At 42.4% G+C, this 25,995-nt stretch overlaps 2 protein-coding genes across 13 annotated transcripts; one reads left to right on the top strand and one right to left on the bottom strand.

Annotated features, from left to right (window-relative positions):
* Nucleotides 1-552: 552 nt before the first annotated feature.
* Nucleotides 553-9,392, bottom strand: ZC2HC1C (zinc finger C2HC-type containing 1C). 10 transcript variants are annotated; one of them, XM_055360989.2, is made up of 4 exons: nucleotides 9,293-9,392; nucleotides 6,754-8,098; nucleotides 5,028-5,092; nucleotides 973-1,117 (listed from the first exon to the last, which is right to left on the bottom strand). In XM_055360989.2, exons 2-3 carry the CDS (start codon nucleotides 8,077-8,079, stop codon nucleotides 5,072-5,074), a joined length of 1,347 nt encoding a protein of 448 aa, XP_055216964.2. In that variant the 5' UTR covers nucleotides 8,080-8,098; nucleotides 9,293-9,392; the 3' UTR covers nucleotides 973-1,117; nucleotides 5,028-5,071. The 10 variants fall into 10 exon arrangements, with proteins under 10 accessions (XP_063554092.1, XP_055216961.2, XP_004055510.3 ...); XM_055360988.2 differs by lacking the exon at nucleotides 9,293-9,392 and adding an exon at nucleotides 8,705-9,062; XM_019009518.3 differs by lacking the exon at nucleotides 9,293-9,392 and adding an exon at nucleotides 8,904-9,042 and having other exon boundaries at nucleotides 7,269-8,098.
* On the top strand, nucleotides 9,362-24,798 carry ACYP1 (acylphosphatase 1). Of its 3 annotated transcripts, none has more exons than XM_019009521.2 (3): nucleotides 9,362-9,443; nucleotides 15,123-15,214; nucleotides 24,382-24,798. In XM_019009521.2, exons 1-3 carry the CDS (start codon nucleotides 9,362-9,364, stop codon nucleotides 24,595-24,597), a joined length of 390 nt encoding a protein of 129 aa, XP_018865066.1. In that variant the 3' UTR covers nucleotides 24,598-24,798. The 3 variants fall into 3 exon arrangements, with proteins under 3 accessions (XP_018865066.1, XP_018865064.1, XP_018865065.1); XM_019009519.3 differs by lacking the exon at nucleotides 9,362-9,443 and adding an exon at nucleotides 14,607-14,730; XM_019009520.3 differs by lacking the exon at nucleotides 9,362-9,443 and adding an exon at nucleotides 14,769-15,003.
* The last annotated feature ends 1,197 nt before the right edge of the window (nucleotides 24,799-25,995 follow it).

Here is a 25,995-nt window from a genome sequence, read left to right as displayed (position 1 = left end):
CTGGAATTATAGGAATGAGCCACCATGACCAGCCTGTCTCAGCTTGCTTTGATGGTAGATTTTGCTGCCTCTAAACAGTCATTTAGCCAAACCGATTTGAAAGTAGAGTGCTACTAACAGCTAAAATGGAGGTTTCTTTCTTAACATATGAAACCCATTAGAAAAGAACAAGTAGAGAGAAGTATAATGTGTTTCCCCCCCAACACCCATCCCTACCCTGTAAAGTACATAAAGATCTTTCCTTTATTACACAGTACACCATAGGGAAGGTTTAGGAGACATTGGTGCCTTAACCTTACATACTTGTATTGGTTTTTGGCCAGGCTCATGCACCAGGGAGACCAAGGATAGATTTCCATTAATAATGCCTTACAGCAAAATTGTATTATCTTTTATAAGAGTTGCTATCTGGGTGATCAGGCCCCTCTGACACCAACACATCCTAATAACTCCAGCTTCTACAAAAGCAAGAGTTAACAGGAACTCTGAACATACACGCAGTGACAAGAAGGCACAACCAGATGCAGGCACTTAACTAGCACAAACCACAAGTCAGACATGCAAGAAGAGAGCTTTAATGGAGCCTGCTCATGACTCTTCAGTGTCTTCACCCATCAATTCTGAGGGAAATAACATAAAGCATACCAGCCCAAGGTTGTAATTTAGTGGGAAGCTGGGGCTTCCTTCTGCCTCCTGCTGCTTAGTAGTGGCTCTCTCCTCACAGATTTTAGCTCTGCAGGCAGATCTGGGAGCTGTTTGATTTCTTTCTGCTTTGCATCAAATTCTACTCCCATTTACTGCTGAAGAGAAGCAAAGCTTTCTGAACTATCCAAAAGTTTCCATTGTTGTCTGCTCAACTATAATGCTTCCTTAGAGGTGGAAGACAGTTCTTGATGGTCTTACACTTGGGAATGTGTTGCTCAGCCACCTTGGGAGCAAAGTGGTGGCTACATTGAGGACACTGAATGTAGTCTGGGTTTTCTGCAGGCAGGATGGTAGGCAAGTGTGAACAGTTTCCACCTTTGGCAGTTACCTGCTGGACCTCTCGAGCCTGGCGGAACGTATGGATAAAAGATTCATGCTTCTATCTCCAGTTGCTCTTCTGAGGAGGTTCAGCCTGTAATGTAAAAGGGAGACTGATCATTCAAGTTGGCACCTATCTCCTTCCTGAGTCTCTTTTAGAATAACAGTAAGAAAATGAAAAGGGTACTAATCTGCAAGGTCAAAGAGAACAGGAAAGGAGCAACAGCGGTAACTGACTTGCCAGCGTTGAGGCAAACCAAGGGCCTGCAAAGGAGGTACTGCTGAGAGGCAAGCCACTTTCCCAACAGAACCTGAGAGGTTCAGTGCTTGGAAGTACCCGATAGTGGAAAGTAAGGAGGTACATGATTGAAAACAAGTAGGACCCCACGGCTCCTCCCACCTTATGCATCCAAGTGTTCAACACCCAAGCACACTCACAGAAGAGCAAGGATTTATTCTCTGGAGAAATTGAACCAGACAGATTTCTGACTCAGGAAATCTAGACACGTGGAACTGGGTTAATCTTGGGGCTGAAAATGGGGATTAAGTACAAGTGTACATACCAAATTATCGAACTGTCAGCCTCCTTCCCCCACTCAGCCCCCAGAGTACCAAGCATATTGGCATCCTCATAGGAAAAAGAGGGGTACTCTGGATACACAGAACAGTCCAGAGAAAAGCCTTCAGATACTGACCTTGGGAAACGCTAATTAAAAGACTCACTATCTGGGAACCTTAATATGAAGATCCTTAGTCAATGAGCCCCACTTAAGCTTAAATATGAAAGGACAGCCAGGAATCATCAGATATTTGCTAAAAGCTCTAACAAGAAAAAGAGCCAAAAAGTCCACAAACAAAAACCTAGGAAGCAGCAACAAGGCAGGTGGCAGAAGAAAACTTTTTTTTAACATGAGACCATATCAACAAAATGAGTATTAGAAGAGATTGTGTCCATAAAACAAGAAGAGTATACTGTGAAAAAAGACAACCAGAGAACCAGAAAGAACTATTGTAAATTAAAACTTTGATAGCTAAAAATAAAAATTATTTAAATAGAGGCCAGGCATGATGGCTCACGCCTGTAATCCCAGCACTTTGGGAGGCCAACGTGGGCAGATCACAAAGTCAGGAAATCAAGACCATCCTGGCTAAGACGGTGAAATCCCATCTCTACTAAAAATACACAAAATTAGCTGGGCGTGGTGGCACACGCCTGTAGTCCCAGCTATTCAGGAGGCTGAGGCAGGAGAATTGCTTGAACCCAGGAGGCAGAGGTTGCAGTGAGCCATGATCATGCCACTGCACTCCAGCCTGGGCGACAGAGCAAGACCCTGTCTCAAAAAATAAATAAATAAATAAATAAATAGAAATGTTGTAAACTAATGTCAAGAAAATTTCTCAGAATGGGAAAAAAGATCAAGATGGAAAGTAAAAAGAAAAGATTAGAAAATTAGAAAGTTAATCCTGGAAGTCCAACATGTGACCAGTAAGAGTTGCAGAAGGAACAGAGACAGAGAAAGCACGAGGAGAAAATTATTGTTTTTTTGTTTTGTTTTGTTGTTGTTGTTGTTATTTGAGATGGAGTCTTGCTTTGTCACCCAGGCTGGAGTGCAGTGGCGCAATCTTGGCTCACTGCAACCTCAGCCTCCTGGATTCAAGCGATTCTCCTATCTCAGCCTCCCAAGTAGCTGAGACTACAGGCGTGTGCCACCATGCCCAGCTAATTTTTGTATTTTTAGTAGAGATCGGGTTTTACCATATTGGTCAGGCTGGTCTTGAACACATGAGATCAGGTGATCCACCTGCCTCAGCCTCCCAAAGTGCTGGGATTATAGGCGTGAGCCACAGCACCTGGTGAGGAGAAAATTATTAAGGAAATAATACAATTAACATTCCTAGAATTAAAGGTCACACATTTTGAGATTGAAATGGCTTACCAAGTATCTAGCGCAATTATTGTAAAGTTTCAGAATTTCAAAATAAATAGAGAATCCCGTAGCCTTTAAAAAAAAAAGGTTTCTTGTAATGGAACAGGAATCAAAATGGCATTAGATTTCTCAACAATACACTGGATGCTAAAAGCTAGTGGGAAATACCTTAAAAGAGAATTCTAACAGATAATCATTTTCCTCCTAGAATTCTGTACCTAGCCAAATCATCAAATGGGAGCCTGTCATATAGATAGTGTCATTCATTCCAAGACAATATACCTGCTGTGCACCCTTCTTAGTAAGCTTCAGCAAAGGAAGGAGTAATGCAAGAAAAAGGAAGACACAGGATGCTGGAAACAGGGGACCCAACAAAGAAGAGAAGCAAAGAGAAGTCCCAAGAGAATGAGTTTGCACCAGGCCTAGAGAATACCCAGTCCAGGTTGGAGCAGAAGGGGTCAGAGTGGCTGAAGGGAGGTTTTCAGAATTAAAAAATCAAACTGATAGATTATGAGAGGTGTTTGAGCATTACAAAAATGTTAACAGATGTCTGATATCAGATGGATCGTTGCGGGGGAGAAAAAGACAGGTATGTAGAAAATGAAGGAAATGAAAACATACGTCCATTAACTTTAGGTACATGTGGGCAGAGACAGAATTTGTTCACTCATTAATGAACAAAATTTACTTGATCATTACAATGTGAAAGCTAACTACTTTTAACCAAAAATTGTGATTCAACTACAGTGGAAGGATAAGAGAAAGAGAACAGTAGGAGAGAGGGAATATGAAAGAGAACTTCACTCCCAGCTTCCATAAGAAGTTACCAGGTAGAACAGGCACCATGGCTCACGCCTGTAATCCCAGCACTCTGGGAGGCCGAGGTGGGCAGATGACTTGAGGTTAGGAGTTCAGGATCAACTTGGCCAACTTGGTGAAACCCTGTCTTAACTAAAAATACAAAAATTAGCCAGGCGTGGTGGCACTTGCCTGTAATCCCAGCTACTCAGGAGGCTGAGGCACAATAATTGCTTGAACACGGGAGGTGGAGGTTGCAGTAAGCCAAGATCAAGCCACTGCACTCCAGCCTGGGCGACAGAGACTCCGTCTCAAAAAAAACAAAAAACAAAAAAAAAAAAAACCAGGTAATGTAGAAAATGGATAAATCAAGAAAATAAGCATATTATTTAGAAATATGGAAAGGCAGACCAGAAGAACCATCTAACAGAACTGAAGGCTGCCTCCGGGGGCTGAATTAGGGGTTCCATTATAGGTCACTCAGTACTACATGTTTTTTAAATGCATGCAAACACTATTAAATTTTTTAAAGAGAAAAAAGACAACTAGCTCTTGGTGATCTGGCATTGTTAATGATGAATAATAGGAAGAGATACTATCAAAGGAAAAGAAAGGATCCTTCCGGAAAGTCTCTTGCCAAAACAGACAAGAAGGCAAGAGAGTATTAGCGATGGTATCCAGGAACCTTTAAAAGAATTCGAAGGCCAGGCACAGTGGCTCATGCATGTAATCCCAACATTTTGGGAGGCCGAGGCGTGTGGATCACAAGGTCAGGAGTTCAAGACCAGCCTGGGCAAGATGGTGAAACCCCGTCTCTACTAAACATACAAAAATTAGCTGGGTGTGGTGGCGGGCACCTGTAATCCCAGCTACTCAGGAGACTGAGGCAGAGAATTGCTTGAACCCGGTAGGTGGAGGCTGCAGTGAGCCGAGATCGCTGCGGTGAGCCGAGATCGCGTCACTGCACTCCAGCCTGGGCAACAGGGCGAAACTCGGTCTCAAAAAAAGAATTTGATCAGGGGAAAGTTCCTCTCAAAAAAAGAATTTGATCAGGGGAAAGTTCCTCAAGTATATGAGATCCTTTAGTAATTTACTTCTTATACTCTAATTCCTATAATTTTATTCCTCATTGTACTGAAATTCTATTCAGTTAACACTTATTAAGCACAAAGCACAAAATATGTTCCCTGTCCTCAAAAATGCTTACAGTCCAGGAGAGAGACAGGGTGCACGTCTGCTGGGAGTTACGTGAAGATTAAAGGATACCAGGAAAATCACCTGTTCTTGAGTACTCTAGAGGAATGACAGGAAGGTACAACCACTCAGCTTCCAAAGGCACAGCACTGTGGAATAAGATTTGAGACATTACCAGGGTGGTGCGGGTGCATCTTAGTCTAGGTCCCTTCTGTCTTGGTGTCCTCAATGTCACACATTCCCACAAACTAGTTGCCATAAAGCTGGAGCATCTGATCTCAGGAACCTAATTATTTTGCTTCACCGTAACTGTATTTACGAATTTAAGAAACACAAGATTCTTTTAGGCTCTGGCCAAAAATAAATCGCTACAGTGGGACATAGAGTGAATTCCCAGTGGATTACTGGGTTGAACTGAAAGAAAACAGGAAAAAACAGTAAGTGGCGATCATATTATTATCTGCAAGAGCAAAATGCTGATTTCTTCTTTGGAAACTAGATTTCAGGGAGATGATCTCTGAGCATGGATGGGACTTCCTTGTGATTTCTCCAAACTGTACTGAAAGAAAGAACTCTAATTGTAAACAATTTCTTCTAACAACCATCATATAAATGTGAGTTTTTAAAGGCTCCAGCAAATTCATAGAAACTGTAAAGTGCCAATGGACAAGAGGTGCCAGCACAGCGGAGGGAGGGTTGGGAAGAAATGAAAACAGAATGACACTCTCTTATTCTTCTGGAATATTAGAACTAGATGGGGCCTCTGAGATCATATGATCTACGCTTTCCCAAACTTCAGTCATCTGCACTTTCACTTCATCCTTACAACTAATTAATATTTTTCTGTAAATTCATGATCCCTGGAAATCAGGGGCTTAATATATTGTTATATTTTCCTAATATAACATTAAATGACTAATCAATTTTTCTAATACAACACTAAACACTAAAACTACTAAAATAAAGTTTGTCAGCATGCCACACCTTGAGAAATAACCATTTTATAAACCAAGTGGCACAACCTTGACATGTCATTCATTTATGAGACAATCTTCTCCAGATATGTCCAAATGTGCCTATGAAGTTCACCTAAATTTATCATGTAAGTGTCACGAAACCCTTACTTTTTCCAACCTGGTTTTTCTAAAGTGAGAAATAATTGGCAAGGGCATGGTTTGTAAGATAACCAGAAAGAAAGTCCTTTTTACCTTCAAGGTGTTTACATTCTAAATGGGCAGAAAAAGAATTCCAAACTTAATTGTGTTTCATCTATTTACTAAGAAGCTATGTTAACACTGAGCTAATCTTAAAAGAGTAAATAGTTAAAGGAATGGTCACAGATCCTAGTCTTGGGAAGTGGCAGAATACATTGCAAAGAGTGAGGAGTTCTCTCCAGGTGACAAAAGGCTGCATTTTTTTCTTTAGATTTTTTGTGTCTTTTAAATTTTCTACAGTAAACTTTTATTACTTTTATAATCCAAAGGACACAAATTCTATGTCTAGATTTTTTAGTCATTCCAACCAAGATTTATATGCTGACTCTGCCACTTAAAGCTGTTTGTGACCTCAAGCAAGTTACTTAGCCTGTCCTAGTCTTGATTTTTGAACTGATACAATGAGAGATAATGTGGAGATCACATGAAAAGCTCCCATCACAATGCTGGCATACAGTAGTAATCAAGAAATGTTAATTCTAGACGTCAATTCTTCCTACATGACACATGAATTTTCCCTAAAGAAAACTGATGATGACAAAACAGACCCCTACAATGATCACCACACCAAGTCACATCCATAAGGCTCTTGTTACCTTGGCTGAAGCTGGCCCCTTCCAGTTCAAGTACTGCTCTAGTTCTGTGCCCTTAGCCCGGGCCCTGGAGGAGTCAAACACTTTCCTCTTGGAACCCCGCATCCTGCTGCAGACGTTGGAGTGTCTCTCCAGCCTGAACGCGAGGAATTTGCGCCCACAGTGGCTGCACTCACCCAGCTGTGGCTCTTCAATGGAGCCGCTGGAACCTGAGGAGTCTGGTGCCATGGACAGGCTGGAATTTCTGGCGGATCCCTGCAAAGCACCGACTGGTGTTTCTGAAGGCGGGGAGAACTTCTCCACCGATGGCTCTGAGACTGGGTCTCGAATTTTATTATTGCTTGCTACCAGCCTTTCCCTTTTGAGCCTCTGGATTCTATAATCAGAGAGCTGGAATGGACTTGAATTTTGTTGAGACCGTCCCCAAGTTTCATCCCCTCTCCTGTCTCTACTAAATTCTTCCTCAAACTCAAATTCTGGGGAGAAGATAGGTTTGTACATGGTGTTGCTGTTATTACCTTTAACTCTGCTCCTGGGGAGTACAATTTTCTTTAGCTCTCCGTTTTCATTTTCCTTGGCCTGTTCCTTTTGCGTCTGGATCCTTCTGAGTTCCTCCTCTGTCTTCTTCAGCTTTCCCCTCAGGAGAATCTGCTTTCTTCGGATTTCCTCCTCTAAGCTCTCCCCTGCAGCTTCTAGTCTTCGGATCTGCACCCACTCCATCCTGTCAAAGTTTGCCACGGCCTTCTCCGCCTGCGTGGCAGCAAGAACAGTACCAACCACAGAAAAGTTGCCCTGGTTCCTCACACCAAAGTTCCTGGATGAAAACTCTCTCGGCTCAGGGGGCCTTGGGTAGACATTATGGTCCCCATCAGTGCCAGCCTCACCTGTACTGCACGACTTCCTGTGGACCACGGGTTTCAATGGGTACGCCCGGTCCACTCCAACTCGTTTCTTTGTAAAGGGGATAAAGTCCTGGTTATTGGCTTTGGGATACCAGGATTGAGGGCCTGACGAGTAAAACAAACCATTTCCTTGGCCCTGGGAATCACTTTCTGGATCTTGCTGGCTGATTCCAGTACAGTGGGGATAGGAGTAGCTCCGGGCTTTTGTTTGGGTGTGAGTATAGACTTTATCCAGAGTCAACTCTTTGTTGCTCAAAAGCTGCTTCTGGCAATTGTTCCTCAGGTGCCCCTTCAAGGACTGCTGGGAAGAGTCACCTTGTTCGTAAGAGTCTTGCTTGGCTGAGAGGGGCCCTGGAGCTTCCGTTGTATTATGTGGGAGCATAACGCCCACAGGCAGATGTGATGCCAACCGCTGCAGACCAGCCATTCAGGGCCTGGACTGACGCCTACGGGAGATTTAAACCAGATACACGGGAAGAGTTTGTCTGAGGTTCACTCTCGGCTGCTAAAGCAAACTATTTCTACATTTGCCCTGCCCACATTCCCTTAAACTTTTCTGGGGACAGTGTTGCTGGATCTGCCAAAGCTTCCCTTCAAAAACCATTTGGTGAGTGATTATGCACAAGACACTGTGTTAGGCCCTGAGGGTAGAAAAACGAAGGTGCTACAGGTGTTCCTGCCACCTAGCTTTCCTTTCCTCCAGCACCAGCCTCTGCCACGCACAGTATACTCTATAGTAGGTGGAAAGAGCACCTGACTAGAAAGTCAGGTTCTAGGCCTGTAACAGGACAAGCGACTTCTCCCTTGCTGGCCCCCGTTTCTTCCCCTGTAAACTGAAGGGTTCCCGCAGAGCCCAGCCTCACCATTTTACAGGTGAGAAAGCTGTGGCCCAGAGGTAGTGACTGGCACAAAGAACTCTCAGGGCTTCCCTACTGCTGGAACCGTGCTTGATTCCAAAGAGCACAAAAGCTGCTAGGGCCTGGAGCAGGTGCCTGGCTGTCAAACCCTCATCCCAGGAGTCCCCGTGGCGCAGACTGTAAAAGTTTTGTAACCTGAGCGTTGAGGGCCACCTGACCTGACCGCGGCCGGTTTTAGATCCTTAAGGCTGAAGTCACGTTTTGTCCCGAAGGGTCAACTGGGGCGCCCCCACTGCGGACTCCACCTCTGGGGACAAGTCCTCTCGCTCTCCTGCCCTTCGGTCCCTTAGGAGGTAGAGGTGCTGACCCCATGTCTCCCCGCCCTTCTGCGTACCTGAGGCCCTCGGGCACCGCTCCTGCTCAGGGAAAACCCCAGGGCCTAGTTTCCCAGACCTGACCTCCCCATCAACCGACAGCCGCGCAGGCGCTCTCAGCTGGCTTCTGTTATTCCCGGTGCCTGGAAACCGAGGCACTGGCGCGCCAAGCTCCGCCCCTCGCCGCAAACTCCTCGGCGAGACGCGCGCAGGCGCAGTGCACCAGCGACCCGGGGCGACCGGGGGTGGGGGTGCGGTCAGCCCAAGGTCACTTGAGCCAGTCAGTGTCCGGCCAACTCTGCAGCTCGGTCCAGCCCTGCCCTTGGGGAGCCGGGGAGGGGCGGGAGAGGCTTTTCTGGGGCTCCTTCAAAGAAGAACTTGTACTTTTCTGAAAACGACGCTCCCAGACCTTGGGGTGTGCCCTTGTCTGGCAAAGGGCGGAGGCCCTGGCTGTGCCTCCGCGTGCTTCCGCCGCAGGATGCCGGCGTCCGCCCGCCTGGCGGGAGCGGGGCTGCTGCTGGCCTTTCTCCGCGCGCTCGGCTGCGCTGGGCGGGCCCCAGGTATGGCTGCACGCGCGCGCTCCTTGCTTGTCCTCGCCAAGGCTTTGGAACTTGCTGCCAACGTTTTTGCTACGCAGTATCTTTCCGTGGTAGTTTTTGTGGCCAATCTAATTATTTTGATATTATAATGTTTTCCTCTCACGTGGTAATTCTAGCTGTCTCTACTTAGGGCCCAGGAATGACTCAGCCAAACGTAATGATGATAAAGTTAACTACCAGATCGAAAATAATCAGTATAACCTGGTTTCAACAGTAAATGATACTCTAACTTGTTGACATCAAAAGAAAGTTCATTTTTCTTCTTCGCTTCAGTTCATCTGTGTAAGCCGTTTGGAACAGGCAGTTCGCTTTTTCCCTGTAACTACTCAATTCATGCACATGGAAAATAATGTAGACAGCAGTCATCAGTGTTAATACCTCAACATGTCATATTACAGCTGTTACCCGTTACAAGGAAATTCCTTGGTGGACCCTCCAGATCAGTCTTTTTTTTTTTTTTTTTTAATTCCTCGTTTTCATCCCTAGTTGACTCTACCGCCTCTCCGTATATGCAGCTCCAGACGTTTCCCACTCCACTCAGGGTCCCGATTATCAACTCCCACAGCTTCCCTCAGCAGAATTTACCGGCTTTCTTTTTTCTCTTTCTCTCTCTCTCTCTCTCTCTCTGTCTCTCTCTCTTCTTCCTCCTCTCCCTCTCTTCTCTGTTTCTATCTCTGTCTGTCTCCCTCTCTCCTCTCTCTCTCTCTCTCTCTCTCTCTCTCTCTCTCTCTCCTTCCCTCTCCTCTATGAGAAAGAAGGGCGACTTTCCATTGAGTTCTCTTGAATTAGTCCTTTTCAGTACCCTCCGGGAATTGACTCCATCACTTTACCCCTGCATTTTTGTTTTGTTTTGTTTTGTGTTTTGTTGGTTTTTGGGGTTTTTTAAATGTTTGTTTGTTTTTTGTTTTTTGAGACGGAATCTCGCCCTGTTGCCCAGGCTGGAGTGCAGTGGCGCACTCTCAGCTCACTGCCACCTCTGCCTCCTGGGTTCAAGTGATTTTCCTGCCTCAGCCTCCCGAGTAGCTGAGATTACAGGCGTCTGCCACTACACCTGGCTAATTTTTTGTATTTTTAGTAGAGACAGAGTTTCACCATGTTGGCCAGGCTGGTCTTGAACTCTTGACCCCAGGTGATCCGCCTGTCTCGGCCTCCCAAAGTGCTGGGATTACAAGCATGAGCCACCGGGCCTGGCCTTTGTTTTTGAGACAGGGCCTCACTCTGTCGCCCAGGCTGGAGTGCAGTGGCACAATCACTGCTTACTGCAGCCTCAACTTCCACAGCTCAAGCGATCCTCACACCTCAGCCTCCCGAGTAGCTGGGACTACAGGTGTGTGCCCCCCACACCCAGCTTACTTTTTTTTTTTTTTTCTGTAGAGACAGGGTCTCCCTTTGTTACCCAGGCTGGTCTCAAACCCCTGGAGTCAAAAGAGATCCTCCCGCCTCAGTCTCACAAAGTACTGAGATTATAGACGTGAGCGACGGCACCCTGTCTGCATCTTGTTAACTTCAAGTTATACCTCTCCATAAACTCCGTCTCTTTGGTTTTAAAATATACTCAACTTTCCCCTGCAAAACAAACCTTACTTCCCTTGACCTAACTTTCATATTACAGTCCCATTCATTTCTTCTCTTCTCCACAAGACTTCTTAATGGAAATCTCCACATTTGCTGCCCACATATCCTCATCTCCCCGTCATTGTCCAGTTCACTGTGGCCTGGCTTCTATTTTCTCCGCTTTATTTAACTACAAAGCTACCAGTGACTTTCCAAAGACAAAAGCTTCATTTTTTCAGCCTACTCATGTGACATTACTGATTATCCACCCACTTAGAATGCTCTTCTCAGTTCTCCTGTGCCCTCTTGGTTTCTTCTTTCATGTTCTTGCTCCATCTTCTTCCAAGTCTGGCATTTATCTTTTCCCCATCTACTCCCTAAATTTAAGTGTTTTCTGAAGCCCTCTTATTTCATATATATATATATATATATATATATATATATATATATATATATATATATATAGTTCCAGACATTCTCTTCTTTAATGATTTCAACCAAATGCTGAAATTTCAGGTTTCACCTGTGTTTAAATGACAGCCAGCTTAGCTTTAGTCTTTCTCATTAGTTACAGACTCAAATTTCAGGACTGCCCATTTGACACCTCCACAAGATTGTTCCTTAGGAACCTCAAATTCTGTAAGACAACATAAACTCTGATCCTCTCCCATTCTCAAATCTGCCTCTCCAGTGTGCCCTTGCATGCTCACAGCATCAGTCTTCCATGCTTCCCTCTTTGTTGCCTCTTCCTTCTAACTAATCACAAGTTTTATTGAGTTTTCTTCCTTTTTTTCTTTGAGACAGTCTTGCTCTGTCATCCAGGTGGGGGTGGAGTGGCACAATCTCAGCTCACTGCAACCTCTGCCTCTCAGGTTCAAGCAATCCTCCTGCCTTGGCCTCCCTAGTAGCTGGAACTACAGGTGTGCACCACCACGCCCAACTAATTTCTGTATTTTTAGTAGAGATGGGGTTTCATCAGTCTCAAACTCCTGACCTCAGGTGATCCACCTGCCTTAGCCTCCCAAAGTGCTGGGATTACAAACATGAGCCATCACGCCTGGCCTATTGAGTTTACTTCTGCAATGTCTCTCATATATGACTCTTCCTTTACATTTCTGCTGCCCCAGGTGAGTTTTTCCTCACTTCTCCTTGGGATGGCATAGCCCTCCTAACTTCTGCTCTTGCCTTCAATATCTGCTCCTCAAACCCATCCTTCATGCTGCAGGCAAAATAATCAGTCTAAATATTTCTCCACCCCCCCAGCTTTATTAAAATATAATTGACAAGTAAAAATTATATCTATATTTGCAGTGTACAAAGTGATGTTTTGATACATGTATGCATTGTGCAGTGATTAAATCAAGCTAATTACTAAATGCTTCTGATCCTACCATTTCCCTCCCCGGTAGCTTCTTCTTTACCTATAGAATAAAGTTGAAATGCATAATTTAGCATGGCATCTCTACCTCCCAGATTAGGTCCAGCCTACCTTTTCAGTTTTGCCTCCCCTTAATAAGCCACAGAGTTCAACCCAGAGAGTCTCATCCCTGGCTGTGTGTTAAGACTACTTGGAAAGCAATATCTAGGGGTGAGGCCTGAGGATTAACATTTTTAAAGCTTTCCCAAAGATCCTGACGTACAAGCAGGGTAGCAAACCCCTGGTCTAGCCACAACTGGCTACTTGTACTTCTTCATCTCCATGGTACTACGTTACTCTAAGCTCCACATACAGGGAGCTGGTAGAGCATAGCATTCATGGGGGTTGACTCTGGAACCAAATCCCAGCTCCATCACTTACTGGTTGTGTGACCTTGGATTAAATGCTGTTTCCTCCAAGAACTCTTTCCCTGTCTTCCCAATCAGAATTAATTTGTTTGCTCCTTTGTAATATTTTCTGTCCTTGTTATAGCACAGGGCTGGTTCCTGATGAGCTCTCAATGGATTTTCATGGAATTAAATTATCATGCCATATATTTTATTGTCATTATTTGCATGCATTTGTGCCCCTACACTAAATTAAAAACTCTTTGAGGGCAAAGATTTTATATCATTCATCTTTGTATATCCTAGAGTGCCCCATATGTATTAGACACTCAGTAAGTTTTGAATTCTATAAACTATTTTTTAAATGAATTTTAGAGAAAGAAATACCATTAGCGAGATACTCTATTTAGAGTTATTTTCAAATATTGCCAAGTACAACATTCAGTCCAGCTTGTTCACCACCAACCCCCCACCTCTCAGCACTAAGGTTGTATGATTCTCTAGGATATGGATCCTCACTCTAGCGGGGAACTAGCAGAATGATGAATTTCCATGCCTACTGTCACAAACCCATATCTCATTGTCAAGTCTGCCAACCTGACATATTCACATAAGGAGTCTTACGTTATGAAGAGGTGTAATGTATACAGTCAATCCACAGAGGATCAATAAACACCACAGTTTTCCTTCACACACATTATGAATCATAAGGGTAGCTGGATTCAAATGTTTACACATCAACTCTAATTTTAACCATCTTCATCCACATCCCCCTTGACAATTCCCTGTTCCCAAAATAAATTCGTGTAGTTTGGCCATTTGGCTTAGATTGACTGATTCAACTGTAATTCTGGAGCCATGAGTTATTTTGCTTGTGCTCTTGCTTTATTTGTTTAGTTAGTTGGTTATTTGTTCAAGCATTATTTGACATTTTCTTAGTAAAGGAGACCGGTGAGTAGCTTCCAGAAGCCCAGAAGCAGACATAACCTCCACTGGGACCTCCTGTGCACTTATGCCCCGTAATCCCCTATTCCAGATTGTTATGACCCAAACTTTAAGGAGAACTGAATGAAAAAGGACAGAAAGGTTAAATGTATCCTACTCAACATATTTATGATGTTTATTTATTTATTTATTTATTTATTTATTTGAGACAGAGTCTCCCTCTGTTGCCCAGGCTGGAGTGCAGTGGGGCAATCTCGGCCCACTGCAGCCTCCACCTCCCAGGTTCAAGTGATTCTCCTGCCTCAGCCTCCTGAGTAGCTGGGATTACAGGCGCCCGCCACCATGCCCGGCCAATTTTTGTATTTTTGGTAGAAACGGGGTTTCACCATGTTGGCCAGGCTGCTCTCGAACTCCTGACCTCAAGTGATTCGCCCGTGTCGGCCTCCCAAAGTGCTGAGATTACAAGCTATTTATGATGTTTAATGTGTGCTGTTTGTCTCTTACCTCCAGAATTAAGCTCCTCAGGACAGGGATCCTGTTTTGTTCACTGATGTTTGCCAGGTCACCTAGAACAGGTGCCTGGCACACAGTAGCTGTCAGTCAGTATTTAATTGAATGATTGAATGTATCCCAATGTACTTCTTCGTCTATGCCTTTCTCCCCATGAGAAAATGAGAAGAGGGTTGCGCTTGTTGACTGAGATGCGATGAGGGCTAGGTTTGTGGAGGCCCAGCCAAGATCCTGGACAGATCCCCAACCCAAAGCTTTTGGGTTGCCGGACAACCGCGTCCTGAAATCCCACCTTCTGGGCGGGCCTGGGCCGAGGCGCCGTCTCTGATTGGTCAGCTGGAGGTGATGGGCATGAGCGACAGCGAAGGAGCAGCTACACACTAAACTTCCGGGCGCGGAGGTTTGCGCGCCTTGGTGAGCCGTTGGCGTGGTGGTCCCGGAGTGATCCTGGCAGCCGGTGGGGAAGACAAGGAGGGTGAGCCGCCAGGGGCCCCCAGGGTGTGCTTCTCAGGTCGATTAGCCCTAAAATGTTAGTAGCAGGGGATTCTGGGAGTTAGTAGCAGGGAATTCTGGTAGTGAGGGAGCGGGACCGGGCATGGATGTAAGGAGGTCATCGGTCAGCAGGTTATTTCCCCAGAAGAGGCTTCAGCGGGCAGCTGCGATCCGAAGCTCCCTCTCCTGGCGTCTGGTTCTTCCTTCACACACACCTTATCGCATCCACTCACGTTTCCATTTCCAGGACCTTGAGGTCGGGGAGAGGTCGCAGTGGTTAAGGATGGACAGGGGTGGGTGTGGCCCTTTCTGACTCAGGCTTGCGAGTCCTGGAATAATAGCCCTTCACTCTTCTGCTTTCCTGGTTTCTGACAGGTTTGAGCATGGCAGAAGGAAACACCCTGATATCAGTGGATTATGAAATTTTTGGGAAGGTGCAAGGGGTGTTTTTCCGTAAGCATACTCAGGTATGTGGCCTGCAGGCTTTGGGGTGGTAACCTAGGTTGTGGGCATAGGAACAAGGGACATGTTCTTGACAAATGTGAACTGGAAGCCGCTGGCTATTTGGTAGCTGCATGGCAAAGAGGTAGTTTGTAGAGCAATGGGTATGAAAATGCTGTGCAATCGGTAAAACATGGTGTAAATGGAAGATTACCCTGCTGTTATTATTAGTCAGTGGTGCCTGAGCATCTAGATACACATATTAATGAGCTTCTCTCTTCCAAGGGAAATAGAGGGCTTCCCCAGTTCTCGCTGTTGTGGCATCATCAAACCAAGTCAGGTTTCTTATAGAAAGGCTAACATTGATTGAAGAGCTGGCATTTAGATGGCCTGATGTCATGTATATAACATATATAAATGCTTCCTCTGCAGCTGCTGCACTTTCTTCAGACCTCTTTCTCCAAGCTTCCCTCAATTCTCCACTTAATTCCTTTCTATTCTTTTTTGGTTTTGAAAGAACATTTACCTTTTCCAGCTGACGTTTTTCTTATTAAAAACTCTTTATCCATTCCAGAATAGGTGATGGGAACACTGAATGTGGAGCCTGGTATTCTTCCTAGAGCAATAAAGGATTATTTGAGGGGATGGGCAAACTGTTGGCAGCCTCTACCTCTGCTTTAATGTGGCTAATCTTCCCTCAACAGGCACACACAAATGCAAGCTCAATTTACCCTCCGCCTTCTGTAGGTATTGGCTATTGCCTTCCCAGTGTGTCGCTAATCCCACAGATAATGAGTTAGGACTGCAGAACTTCTTTTTTTTTTTTTTTTTTTTTTTTGTATTTTTAGTAGAGACGAGGTTTCACCATCTTGGCCAGGCTGGTCTTGAACTCCTGGCCTCGTGATCCATCCGCCTCAGCCTCCCCAAGTGCTGGGATTACAGGTGTGAGCCACCGCACCCGGCCAGGACGGCAGAACTTCTTAAGTGTCTCATTCCTGGGACTGTGGTACTTAAAATTCAAATTCTAACCTGGAAGGAATCTTTGAAACATGAATGTGAATTGTCAATACCTCTTTTTCTTTTTTTTTTTCTGAAGGATGGTGGCACAGTCACAGCTCATTGCAGCCTTAACCTCCCAGGCTCAAATGATCCTCCTTCCTCAGCCTCCCAAGTAGCTGGGACCAAAGGTGCATGCCGCCATACCCAGCTTTTTTTTTTTTTCTTTTAACAGAGAGCTATATTGCCCAGGCTGGTCTCGAACTCCTGGGCTCAAGTGATCCTTCTGCCTCGGCCTCCCACCAATGTGCTGGGATTACAGGCATGAGTGACCATACCCAGCCAGTACCTCTTTTTCTTTTCTTTTCTTTTTTTTTGAGACAGAGTTTCACTCTTTTTGCCCAGGCTGGAGTGCAATGGCACGATCTCAGCTCACCGCAACGTCCGCCTCCCGGGTTCAAGCGTTTCTCCTACTTCAGCTTCCCAAGTAGCTGAGATTACAGGCATGTGCCACCATGCCCCGCTAATTTTGTATTTTTAGTAGAGACAGGGTTTTTCCATGTTGGTCAGGCTGGTCTTGAACTCCCAACCTCAGGTGATCTGCCCACTTTGGCCTCCCAAAGTTGGGATTACAGGCGTGAGCCACTGTGCCCGGCCAATACCTCTTTTTCTAATTATTCAAAAATCATTTCTTCCCATCTGACACTCAAATAGGAAATGACTGTTGAAAACAGAATTGCTGAAACTCACAGCAAGAGCTGTGTTCCAGTTAGCTTTGCTACCAATTATGCAGGTAAGTTCCTGTAAATTAAGGTGATTGAGATAACAGCTTCAAAGGTTAGTCAAAGTTGTTGAGGGAAAAGGGTCAGATAGTGGTATATATATAGCCCATCTTTCTCTACCTGCCCCTCTCCCCAGTTTAAAGAGAGAATAACAGAATGCAGAAAAACAAATATTGATTGGAAAACTGCATATAAAATGACATCTATTTTTTCTTAATTAGGCTTGTAGCTTATTCTTTACTATTTATAATCATTTAAATATATATGTTCATTTGAACAGTTGTTTTGCTGCAATCTGTTTGCTGTTGATATTATCTAGCCTCTTATTTAAATTCCTTCATTTCTAGAGAAGTGGCAAATAATAATTCAGGGACTTTTGAACACTTGGAATATAATTTACATCCCATAAAACCCATCCTCCTAAAGTGTATAATTTGGTGATTTTTAGTATATTCACAAAATTTTGCACTAATTTCAGAACATTTTCATCATCCCAAAAAGAAACCCCCTACCTAGGTTAGCACTCACTCCTCATCCCCTGAGCCCCTGGCAACCATTAACCTACTTTCTGTCTCTATGGATTTGCCTATTCTAGATTTTTGTTGTTGTTGTTGTTGTTGAGACAGAGTCTCAACTCTGCCTCACTCTGTCACCCAGCCTGGAGTGCAGTGGCATGATCTCGGCTCACTGCAACCTCTGCCTCCCGGGTTCAAGTTATTCTTCTCCCTCAGCATCCCAGGTAGCCGGGATTACAGGCATGCACCACCATGCCCAGTTAATTTTTGTATTTTTAGTAGAGATGGGGTTTCACCATGTTGGCCAGGCTGAGTCTTGAACTCCTCACCTCAGGTGATCCACCTACCTCAGCCTCCCAAAGTGCTGGGATTACATGCGTGAGCCACCATGTTCGGCCTATTCTTGATATTTAATATAAATGGAATCATACAAATGTGGCCTTTTTTTGTGACTGGCTCCTTTCACTTAACATATTGTTTTCAAGGTTTATCTACACTGTAGCATGTATTAGTATCCTATTCCTTTTTATGGCTGAATAATATCCCATTTTATGGATATACGACATTTCATTTATCCATTCATCAATTGATGGAAATTTGGGTTTCTGATTTTTGGCCATTATGAATAGTAGTGCTGTGAACACATATGCACATATTTTTATGTAGACAATGTTTTCAGTTCCATTGAGTATATACATACCTAGGAGTAGATTGCTGGGTCATATGGTAACTTTATGTTTAACTTTTTGAGGAACTGCCAAACTTTTCCAAAGTAGCTATACCATTTTATGTTCTCGCTGGCAATGTGTGAGAATTCCAGTTTGTCCGCATCCTTGCCAACAATGGTTACTGTCTTTTATGTTAGCCATCCTAGTGGGTATGAGGTAATATTTCATTGTGGTTGTTTGTTTGTTTTTCAGGTATTAATGAATTTAAAGGATTTAAATCATACAAGGAATGTTCTCCAACTACAGTGGAACTAAACCACATTAAAAAAATAAAAAGGATAACTGGAAAATCCCAAAATATTTGGAAACCATATAGCACACTTCTAAAATTGTGGTAGAATACATATAACATAGAAATTATTGTTCTAACCATTTTTAAATGTACAATTCAGTGGTCTTAAGTACATGCACATTGTTCTGTTTATCTACAGAACGCTTTTCATCTTGCAAAACTGAAACTCTGTATTCATTAAACACTAACTCCCCATTTTCTCCTTCCCCCATGCCCCTGACAATCATAAATCTACATTCTATTAATTCAACTGCTCTAGTTACCTCATATAAGTGGAATTTTACAGTATTTGTCCTTTTGTGGCTGGCTTATTTCACTTAGCATAATATCCTCAAGGTTCATCTGTGTTATATCATGAAAGTAAAAACAATTTCCTTTCTTTGTAAGACTGAATAATATCCTGTTGTACGTGTATACTTTCAGTGTGGTTTTGCTTTGCCTTCCTAATGACTAATGATGTTAAGCATCTTTTCATGTGCTTATTGGCATATTTTATGTCTGCTTTGAAGAAATGTCCATTCAAATCTTTTTGCCCATTTTTAGTTATTTGCCTCCTTATTCTTGAGTTGTAAGAATATTTTTATTCTGGATACTAGTCCCTTATCAGATGTATGATATACAAATATTTCTCCCATTCTGTGGGTTGTCTTTTTAATTTCTTGATAGTGTCTGTGAAGTACAAAAGTTTTTACTTTTGATGAAGTCAAATCAAATTTATCTGTTCTTTTTTTGCTTGCACTTTTAGTGTTATATCTAAGAAATCTTCCTAATCCAAGGTCATGAAGGTTCATGCCTATGTTTTTTGTTTGTTTTGTTTTTGTTTTTTGTAGCGACTGGGTTTCCCCATGTTGCCTGGCTGATCCTGACCTCAAGCAATCTGCCCACCTCAGCCTCCCAAAGTGCTGGGATTACAGGTGTCAGCCACCACACCCAGCTGCTGTCATGCCTATGTTTTCTTTTCCTTTTCTTTTTTTTTTTTTTTTTTTTTTTAGACAGAGTCTCGCTCTGTGCAGTGGCGCGATCTCGATCTCGGCTCACTGCAACCTTCCGCCTCCAGGGTTCAAGCAATTCTCCTGAGTAGCTAGGATTACAGGTGTGCTATACCACGCCCGACTAATTTTTGCATTTTTAGTAGCGACGGGGTTTCACCATGTTGGTCAGACTGGTCTCGAACTCCTGACCTCGTGATCCACCCGCCTCAGCCTCCCAAAGTGCTGGGATTACAGGCGTGAGCCACCGCGCCCGGCCGCCTATGTTTTATTCAAAATTTCATAGTTTACACTCTTAGATTGAGGTCTTTGATCCAGTTTGAGTTAATTTTTATGTGATGTGAGGTAGGAAATCCAGCTTTATTCTTTTGCATATGAATATCCAGTTGTCCCAGCACCATTTGTTGAAGTGAGTATTATTTCCCACATTCGTCATAGCACCCTTTTCAAAAATCAACATAAATGTAAGGGTTTATTTCTGGACTCTCAATACTATTCCATTCATCTGTATGTCTGCCTGCTGTAGTTGAGATGTTTGTCCCCTTCAAATCTCATGTTGAAATTTGATCCCCAGTGTTGAAAGTGGGACATAATGGGAGATGTTTGAGTAATGGGGCCAGGTCCCTCATGAGTAGATTAATGCTCTCCTGCGGGGTGGGAGGGTCAATGAAGTCTTACTCTATTAGTTCCCTGGAAAACTGGTTGTTATTTTTATTTATTTATTTTTGAAACGGAGTCTTGTTCTTGTCGCCCAGGCTAGAGTGCAGTGACACAATCTCGGCTCACTGCAACCTCTGCCTCCAGGGTTCAAGCAATTCTCCTGCCTCGCCCTCCCAAGTAGCTGGGATTACAGGCACCCGCCACCACACCCAGCTAATTTTTGTATTTTTAGTAGACACAGGGTTTCACCGTGTTGGCCAGGCCAGTCTTGAACTCCTGACCTCAGGTGATCCGCCCACCTCAGCCTCCCAAAGTGCTGGGATTACAGGTGTGAGCTACCACACCTGGCCCTCAGGTAGTTCTTTATAGCAACACGAAATGGTCTAAGCCACTATCCTTATGCCAGTACCACACTCTCAGTTACTGCAGCTTTGTAGTAAGTTTTGAAATTGGGAAGTGTGAATCCTTCAACTTTGTTTTTCCTTTTCAAGATTATTTCTAGCTATCCTGGGTCCCTTATGTTTCCATGTAAATTTTAGTATCAATTTTTCGATTTCTGCAAAAGCACTGGGATTTTGATAGAGATTGAGTTGAATCTGTAGATCAATTGGGTAGTAATATCATCTTAACAATGTTAAGTATTTCAATACATCAGTAAGGGATGTCTTTCCATTTATTTAGATACTCTTTAATTTCTTTCAAGAATGTTTTGTAGATTTCCATATATGTCTTGCAATTCTTTTGTTAAATTTATTCCTAGACACTTTATCTTTTTGATGCTATCATAAATGGAATTGTTTTCTAATTTCATTTTCAGTTTTTCATTGCTAGTGTATAGAAATACAATTGATTTTTGTATATCAATCTTATATCCTACAACCTTGTGAGACTGTTAATTAGCTCTAGTGTGTGCCTGTGTATGTTTCTTAGGACTTTTTGTATACAAGATATCTCATCTGCAAATAGAGATAGTTTTGCTTTTTCCTTTCCAATCCGAATGCCTTTTCTTTCTCCTGCTGTGGATAGACCCTCAAGTATAATATTGAGTAGAGTGGTGACAGCAGACATCCTTGTCTTGTTCCTGATCTTCGTGGGGACGTTTTTAATCTTTCACCATTAAGTATGATGTTAGCAGTGGGTTTTTCACAGATTCCCTTTATCAGGTTGAGGAAGTTTCCTTCTGTTCCTAGTTTGTTGAGTGTTTTGATCATAAAAGAGGTATTGGTTTTTGACAAACGCTTTTTTGCCATATCTATTGAGATGATCATATATAGCTTTTGTTTTATTAATATGGTGTATTAAATTGATTACTTCTTGTATATTGAACCAACCTTGAAAGAAATCCTAGTTTGTCATGGTATACAATTCTTTTTCTATGTTGCCTAATTTGGTTTGCTAGTATTTTGCTGATGATTTTTGCATCTCTGTTCATAAGAGATATTGGTCTATGGTTTTTTGGTTGTTTTTTCTCGTGACAGCATTGTTTTTGGGGGGGTTTCTTTGTTTTTTCTTTTACATTGGGTTTTTTTCCTCCTTATTTTTCATTTTTATTTTTTAGCTTTAGTTTTAGTATGAGGATAATGCTGGCTTAATAAAATGTGTTGGGAAGTGTTTCCTCTTCTTTTTTTTAACCCTTAATTCTTGGTTTGGATCTTCTTCTATTTTTTGGAAGAGTTTGTGAAGGGTTGGTAAAGGATTGTTTTTTAAACATTTGGTAGAATTTACCCATGAAGCCATCTGGTCCTGGGCTTTTTATCTGTGGGAAGTTTTTGATTACAAATTCCATCTCTTGGTATAGATCTATTCAGACTTTCTATTTCTTCTTGATTCAGTTTTGGTTGTTTGTCTTTCTAGGTATTAGGTTTGTTTTCATCCAAAAAAATTTAATCTAATTTTTTGGCATATAATTGTTCATAGAATTCCCTTTTATCCTTTTTATCTTTGTAAGGTTGGTGGTAATGTCTCCTTTTATTTCTGATTTTAGTAATTTGAGGCTTTCATCCTTTTTTCTTTATCAGTCTAGCTAAAGGTTGTCAATTTTGTTGATCCTGTCAAAGAAGCAACTTTTGTTTTATTGATTTTCTCTATTCTTCTGCTTTCCATTAATTTCTGCTCTAATCTTTATTTCCTTCTTTCTGCTCATTTTGAATTCAGTTTGCTCTTCTTTTTCTAGTATCCCAACGTGGAAATCTTAGTTATTGATTTGAAGAGAGTTTCTTTTTAGATTGCAACTAGAGGTGGTGATTACAGTCCTTGAAATGTTGTCAGATGATTGTTTAAGCAAAAATACGGTTATGAGGTAGAATTCACTTTTTGGAATTTTCTTAGGGGAGAAAAACCCTGTTGGTGCAATAGATATTCAAAACTGAACATGAGTCAATAACATTATGTCATCATTAAAAAAATAAGAACAGAGTTGAGCACACAAATGAAACCAGTAGGAAACGCCCATTCTCAACACTGGTCAAATTTTGGAGTGTTCTGTTCAACTCTCAAGAGTTCAGATAAGGCCAGGTGCAGTGGCTCATGCCTGTAATCCCAGCACTTTGGGAGGCTGAGGCAGGCGGATCATGAGGTCAGGAGATCGAGACCATCCTGGCTAACACAGTGAAACCCCGTCTCTACTAAAAATACAAAAAAATTAGCCAGGAGTGGTTGCGGGCGCCTGTGGTCCCAGCTACTGGGGAGGCTGAGGCAGGAGAATGGCATAAACCTGGGAGGCGGAGCTTGCAGTGAGCTGAGATCACGCCACTGCACTCCAGTCTGGGCGACAGAGCGAGACTCCGTCTCAAAAAAAAAAAAAAAAAAAGAGTTCAGATAAATCACATTGCAAATTTTTAAAGATTTATTTGACTGTGACAACCTCCTGTTTAAAACTGCACATTCTTACAGCTATTTACCATATAAGATAACTCTTAAGAACTGGAGATAGTCAGCTCCCCTGGGTTAATTTGAAGCAGAAGAGGGCAGTTGTTATACTGCCCTGTCAGTTGGATGCGGAGTCTTACTCAAAATTCATTCTCAGCATTCTTCTTTTATGGTATCTTCTTTGGCACTTAGCAGCACGTCGGGTAGGCATCTTCTATTTTTCTTCATTCCTTAATTTCCTTTGTATCCCTCAAATGGTTATTTATTTGGCTGGAGTCTGTTTTGTTCATTAAGCAAACATGTCTTTGCTTTGAACATGTCTTTGATTTGATGGATACTTAAATTCCTCATCAAACATTTTGTTGCTATGCATAACGTTTTCTTTGGCCAACTCCAGCAATTTCCCACATTTTGACATGCAATCATGTTAACTCCCATTTTCTTTTGTAATCCAACATCTTCTATTTAGATAATTACTTTAACAATCAATGACTTAATATTCTAATCATAAATTTATACAAAAATAAAATTACCTCCAAAACATTGCTACCTTTCCTAAACATTCAGTCTTGCCACAGTTTAATAAAAGGAAAGAACATTAAAAAGGATAAGACACTGTAATGATTAGATGCTTTTTATAAGCCTAAAGGCATTGTGATTATTTAGACAGAAGAGAAGAAAGTGAAGTGAAAACCTGATACTTATGTAGTCTCATGGTTTGCTGTTGAGAGGCTGAACACCAGCTGCTTTCCTTTTCTAGGAAGATAATAAAGTGGGCTTTGGCTACAACATAAAGATGTTGGGTTAGACAGTTTCACTACAGTAAGAACAACGGGATGAGTTGCCCAGGAAATTGTGAAATACTTTCTAATGATCTTTAAAGATATAATGAACACTAATTCATCTGGATTTGTTTAGGTGTGGTCCTGGTTAAAGGCAAAGGGAAGGATCAGATAACTTCATGTTTTTTCCATTTAACATACCCAATAGATTCTTGATTAGGGGAAGGGAAAATGAGCAAGATACAGTCCAGTATTCTAAAAACAATCAGCCTTAGGGGATCATTTCAAAAGCATCTGTTTTGGACTTAAGTCTTTGATACTTAACCAAATTGACTACACACTGAAAAATTCTAGTGCCTGGGTTTTATAGGGTAGAAGAAAGACATGCAGTCAAGTGGCCAATACTTCATGTGAAGATAAGCAATGAGATCCTTCTTGCTGTCTTTCTTTTGACTGTTCTGGGCAATATCAAATTAGTTTCAGTGGCTTGATTCTAGGCCAAGATTCTGGCAACAGATTGTAGTCTTACCTTGTTTTCTTCAATCTCACTGGAGCTCTCTCTCTCTTTTTACCCCCCTTAGGCTGAGGGTAAAAAGCTGGGATTGGTAGGCTGGGTCCAGAACACTGACCGGGGCACAGTGCAAGGACAATTGCAAGGTCCCATCTCCAAGGTGCGTCATATGCAGGAATGGCTTGAAACAAGAGGAAGTCCTAAATCACACATCGACAAAGCAAACTTCAACAATGAAAAAGTCATCTTAAAGTTGGATTACTCAGACTTCCAAATTGTAAAATAATGGTCTGAATTTAAGTTTTCTAAGATAAACTCAGTGGTTTGGTTTTTATTATTAATAGAGATAGAACTATTGTGTGTTAATATTAGCATTAGTCAATAAGTTATTTTAATGTCAGATTTTTGAATGTTATTATATATTACCTGTATGATGGAAGGATTACCGCTGTACACAAATCTAATCAATAAAAACGTTAGAACCTTCTGCTTAGAGTACTTTTAAAAAATCTTCAGTGAACTTCCTTTTGGGCAAAATAAGAGGTCTTTATTCAGTAAACATTTGTAGGAAGAGGATTTTGAGGTAATTTAAAGAGGTCTGAAAGAAAAAAAGTCTGAGTCATTTCTTTAAATGGTTTCTATGAAATGTTCTTCAAGAAATTCCATGCCTAATGAGAACAAATACCACAAGTTCAATTTGTTAGCTCTGTTCACCTGATGTTTGGATGAATTACTTCTGCTGTTGTTTCTTTTCTCTGGGTAAGGAATTCACATAAAGTTATGTTATGGGCTGAACTGTGTCCCACCAAATTCATATGTTAAAGTCTCAGTCACCAGTACCTCAGAAAGTGACTGTATTTGGACATAGGGCATTTAAAGAGGTGATTAAGATTAAATGAGGCTGTGAGGGTGGGCCCTAATCCAATCTGACTGGTGTTCTTATAAGAACATATTGGCTATAGACACGTGTGCAAAAATCAAAGACCTGTGAAAATGGCCATCTACAAGCCAAGGAGAGAGGCCTCAGGAGAAATCGTTGCTGCCAACACCTTGATCTCAGACTTCCAGTCTCTAGAACTGAGAGGAAATAGACTTCTGCTGCTTAAGCTACTCAGTCTGAGGTATTTTGTTATGGCAGCCCTAGGTATAGTAATAATCATAAACAGTTATCAGGATTTTGCTTAATCAGCCCTAGAAGACTAGTTGGTTGGGTTTGGTTAGTCACTAAACTAGCATATATCAAATGCTTACCAGGTCTGACAAATTCGTTATAAATTCCACTTTAAATTCTCAATGAAAATGAGATAGAAAGCAAAAACTAAGGACTGGTTAACAATTCCAAAACACTTTATTCTCACAGCATTCTCAGAGTTCTGCTCTCCTTTAGTTATTTTTATAACTAAAAGCTGTGGTGGCACTGGGGAGATTCAAGTCAGTGAAGAGAGTCTTGGTGTTGTCATCTGTAAATTAAGAATTGAGCAAAGGCCAGGTGCGGTGGCTCATGCCTGTAATCCCAACACTTTGGGAGGCCGAGGCAGGCAGATCACCTGAGGTCCGGAGTTCGAGACCAGCCTGACCAACATGGAGAAACCCCCGTCTCTACTAAAAATACAAAATTAGCCGAGTGTGGTGGCGCATGCCTGTAATCCTAGCTACTCGGGAGGCTGAGGCAGGAGAATCACTT

The sequence above is a fragment of the Gorilla gorilla genome, chromosome 15 (genome assembly GCF_029281585.2).
Source record: "Gorilla gorilla gorilla isolate KB3781 chromosome 15, NHGRI_mGorGor1-v2.1_pri, whole genome shotgun sequence".
Lineage (NCBI taxonomy): Eukaryota > Metazoa > Chordata > Mammalia > Primates > Hominidae > Gorilla > Gorilla gorilla.
The sequence above is the reverse complement of the archived record's forward strand: the minus strand, read 5'-3'. Positions and strand labels throughout refer to the sequence as shown.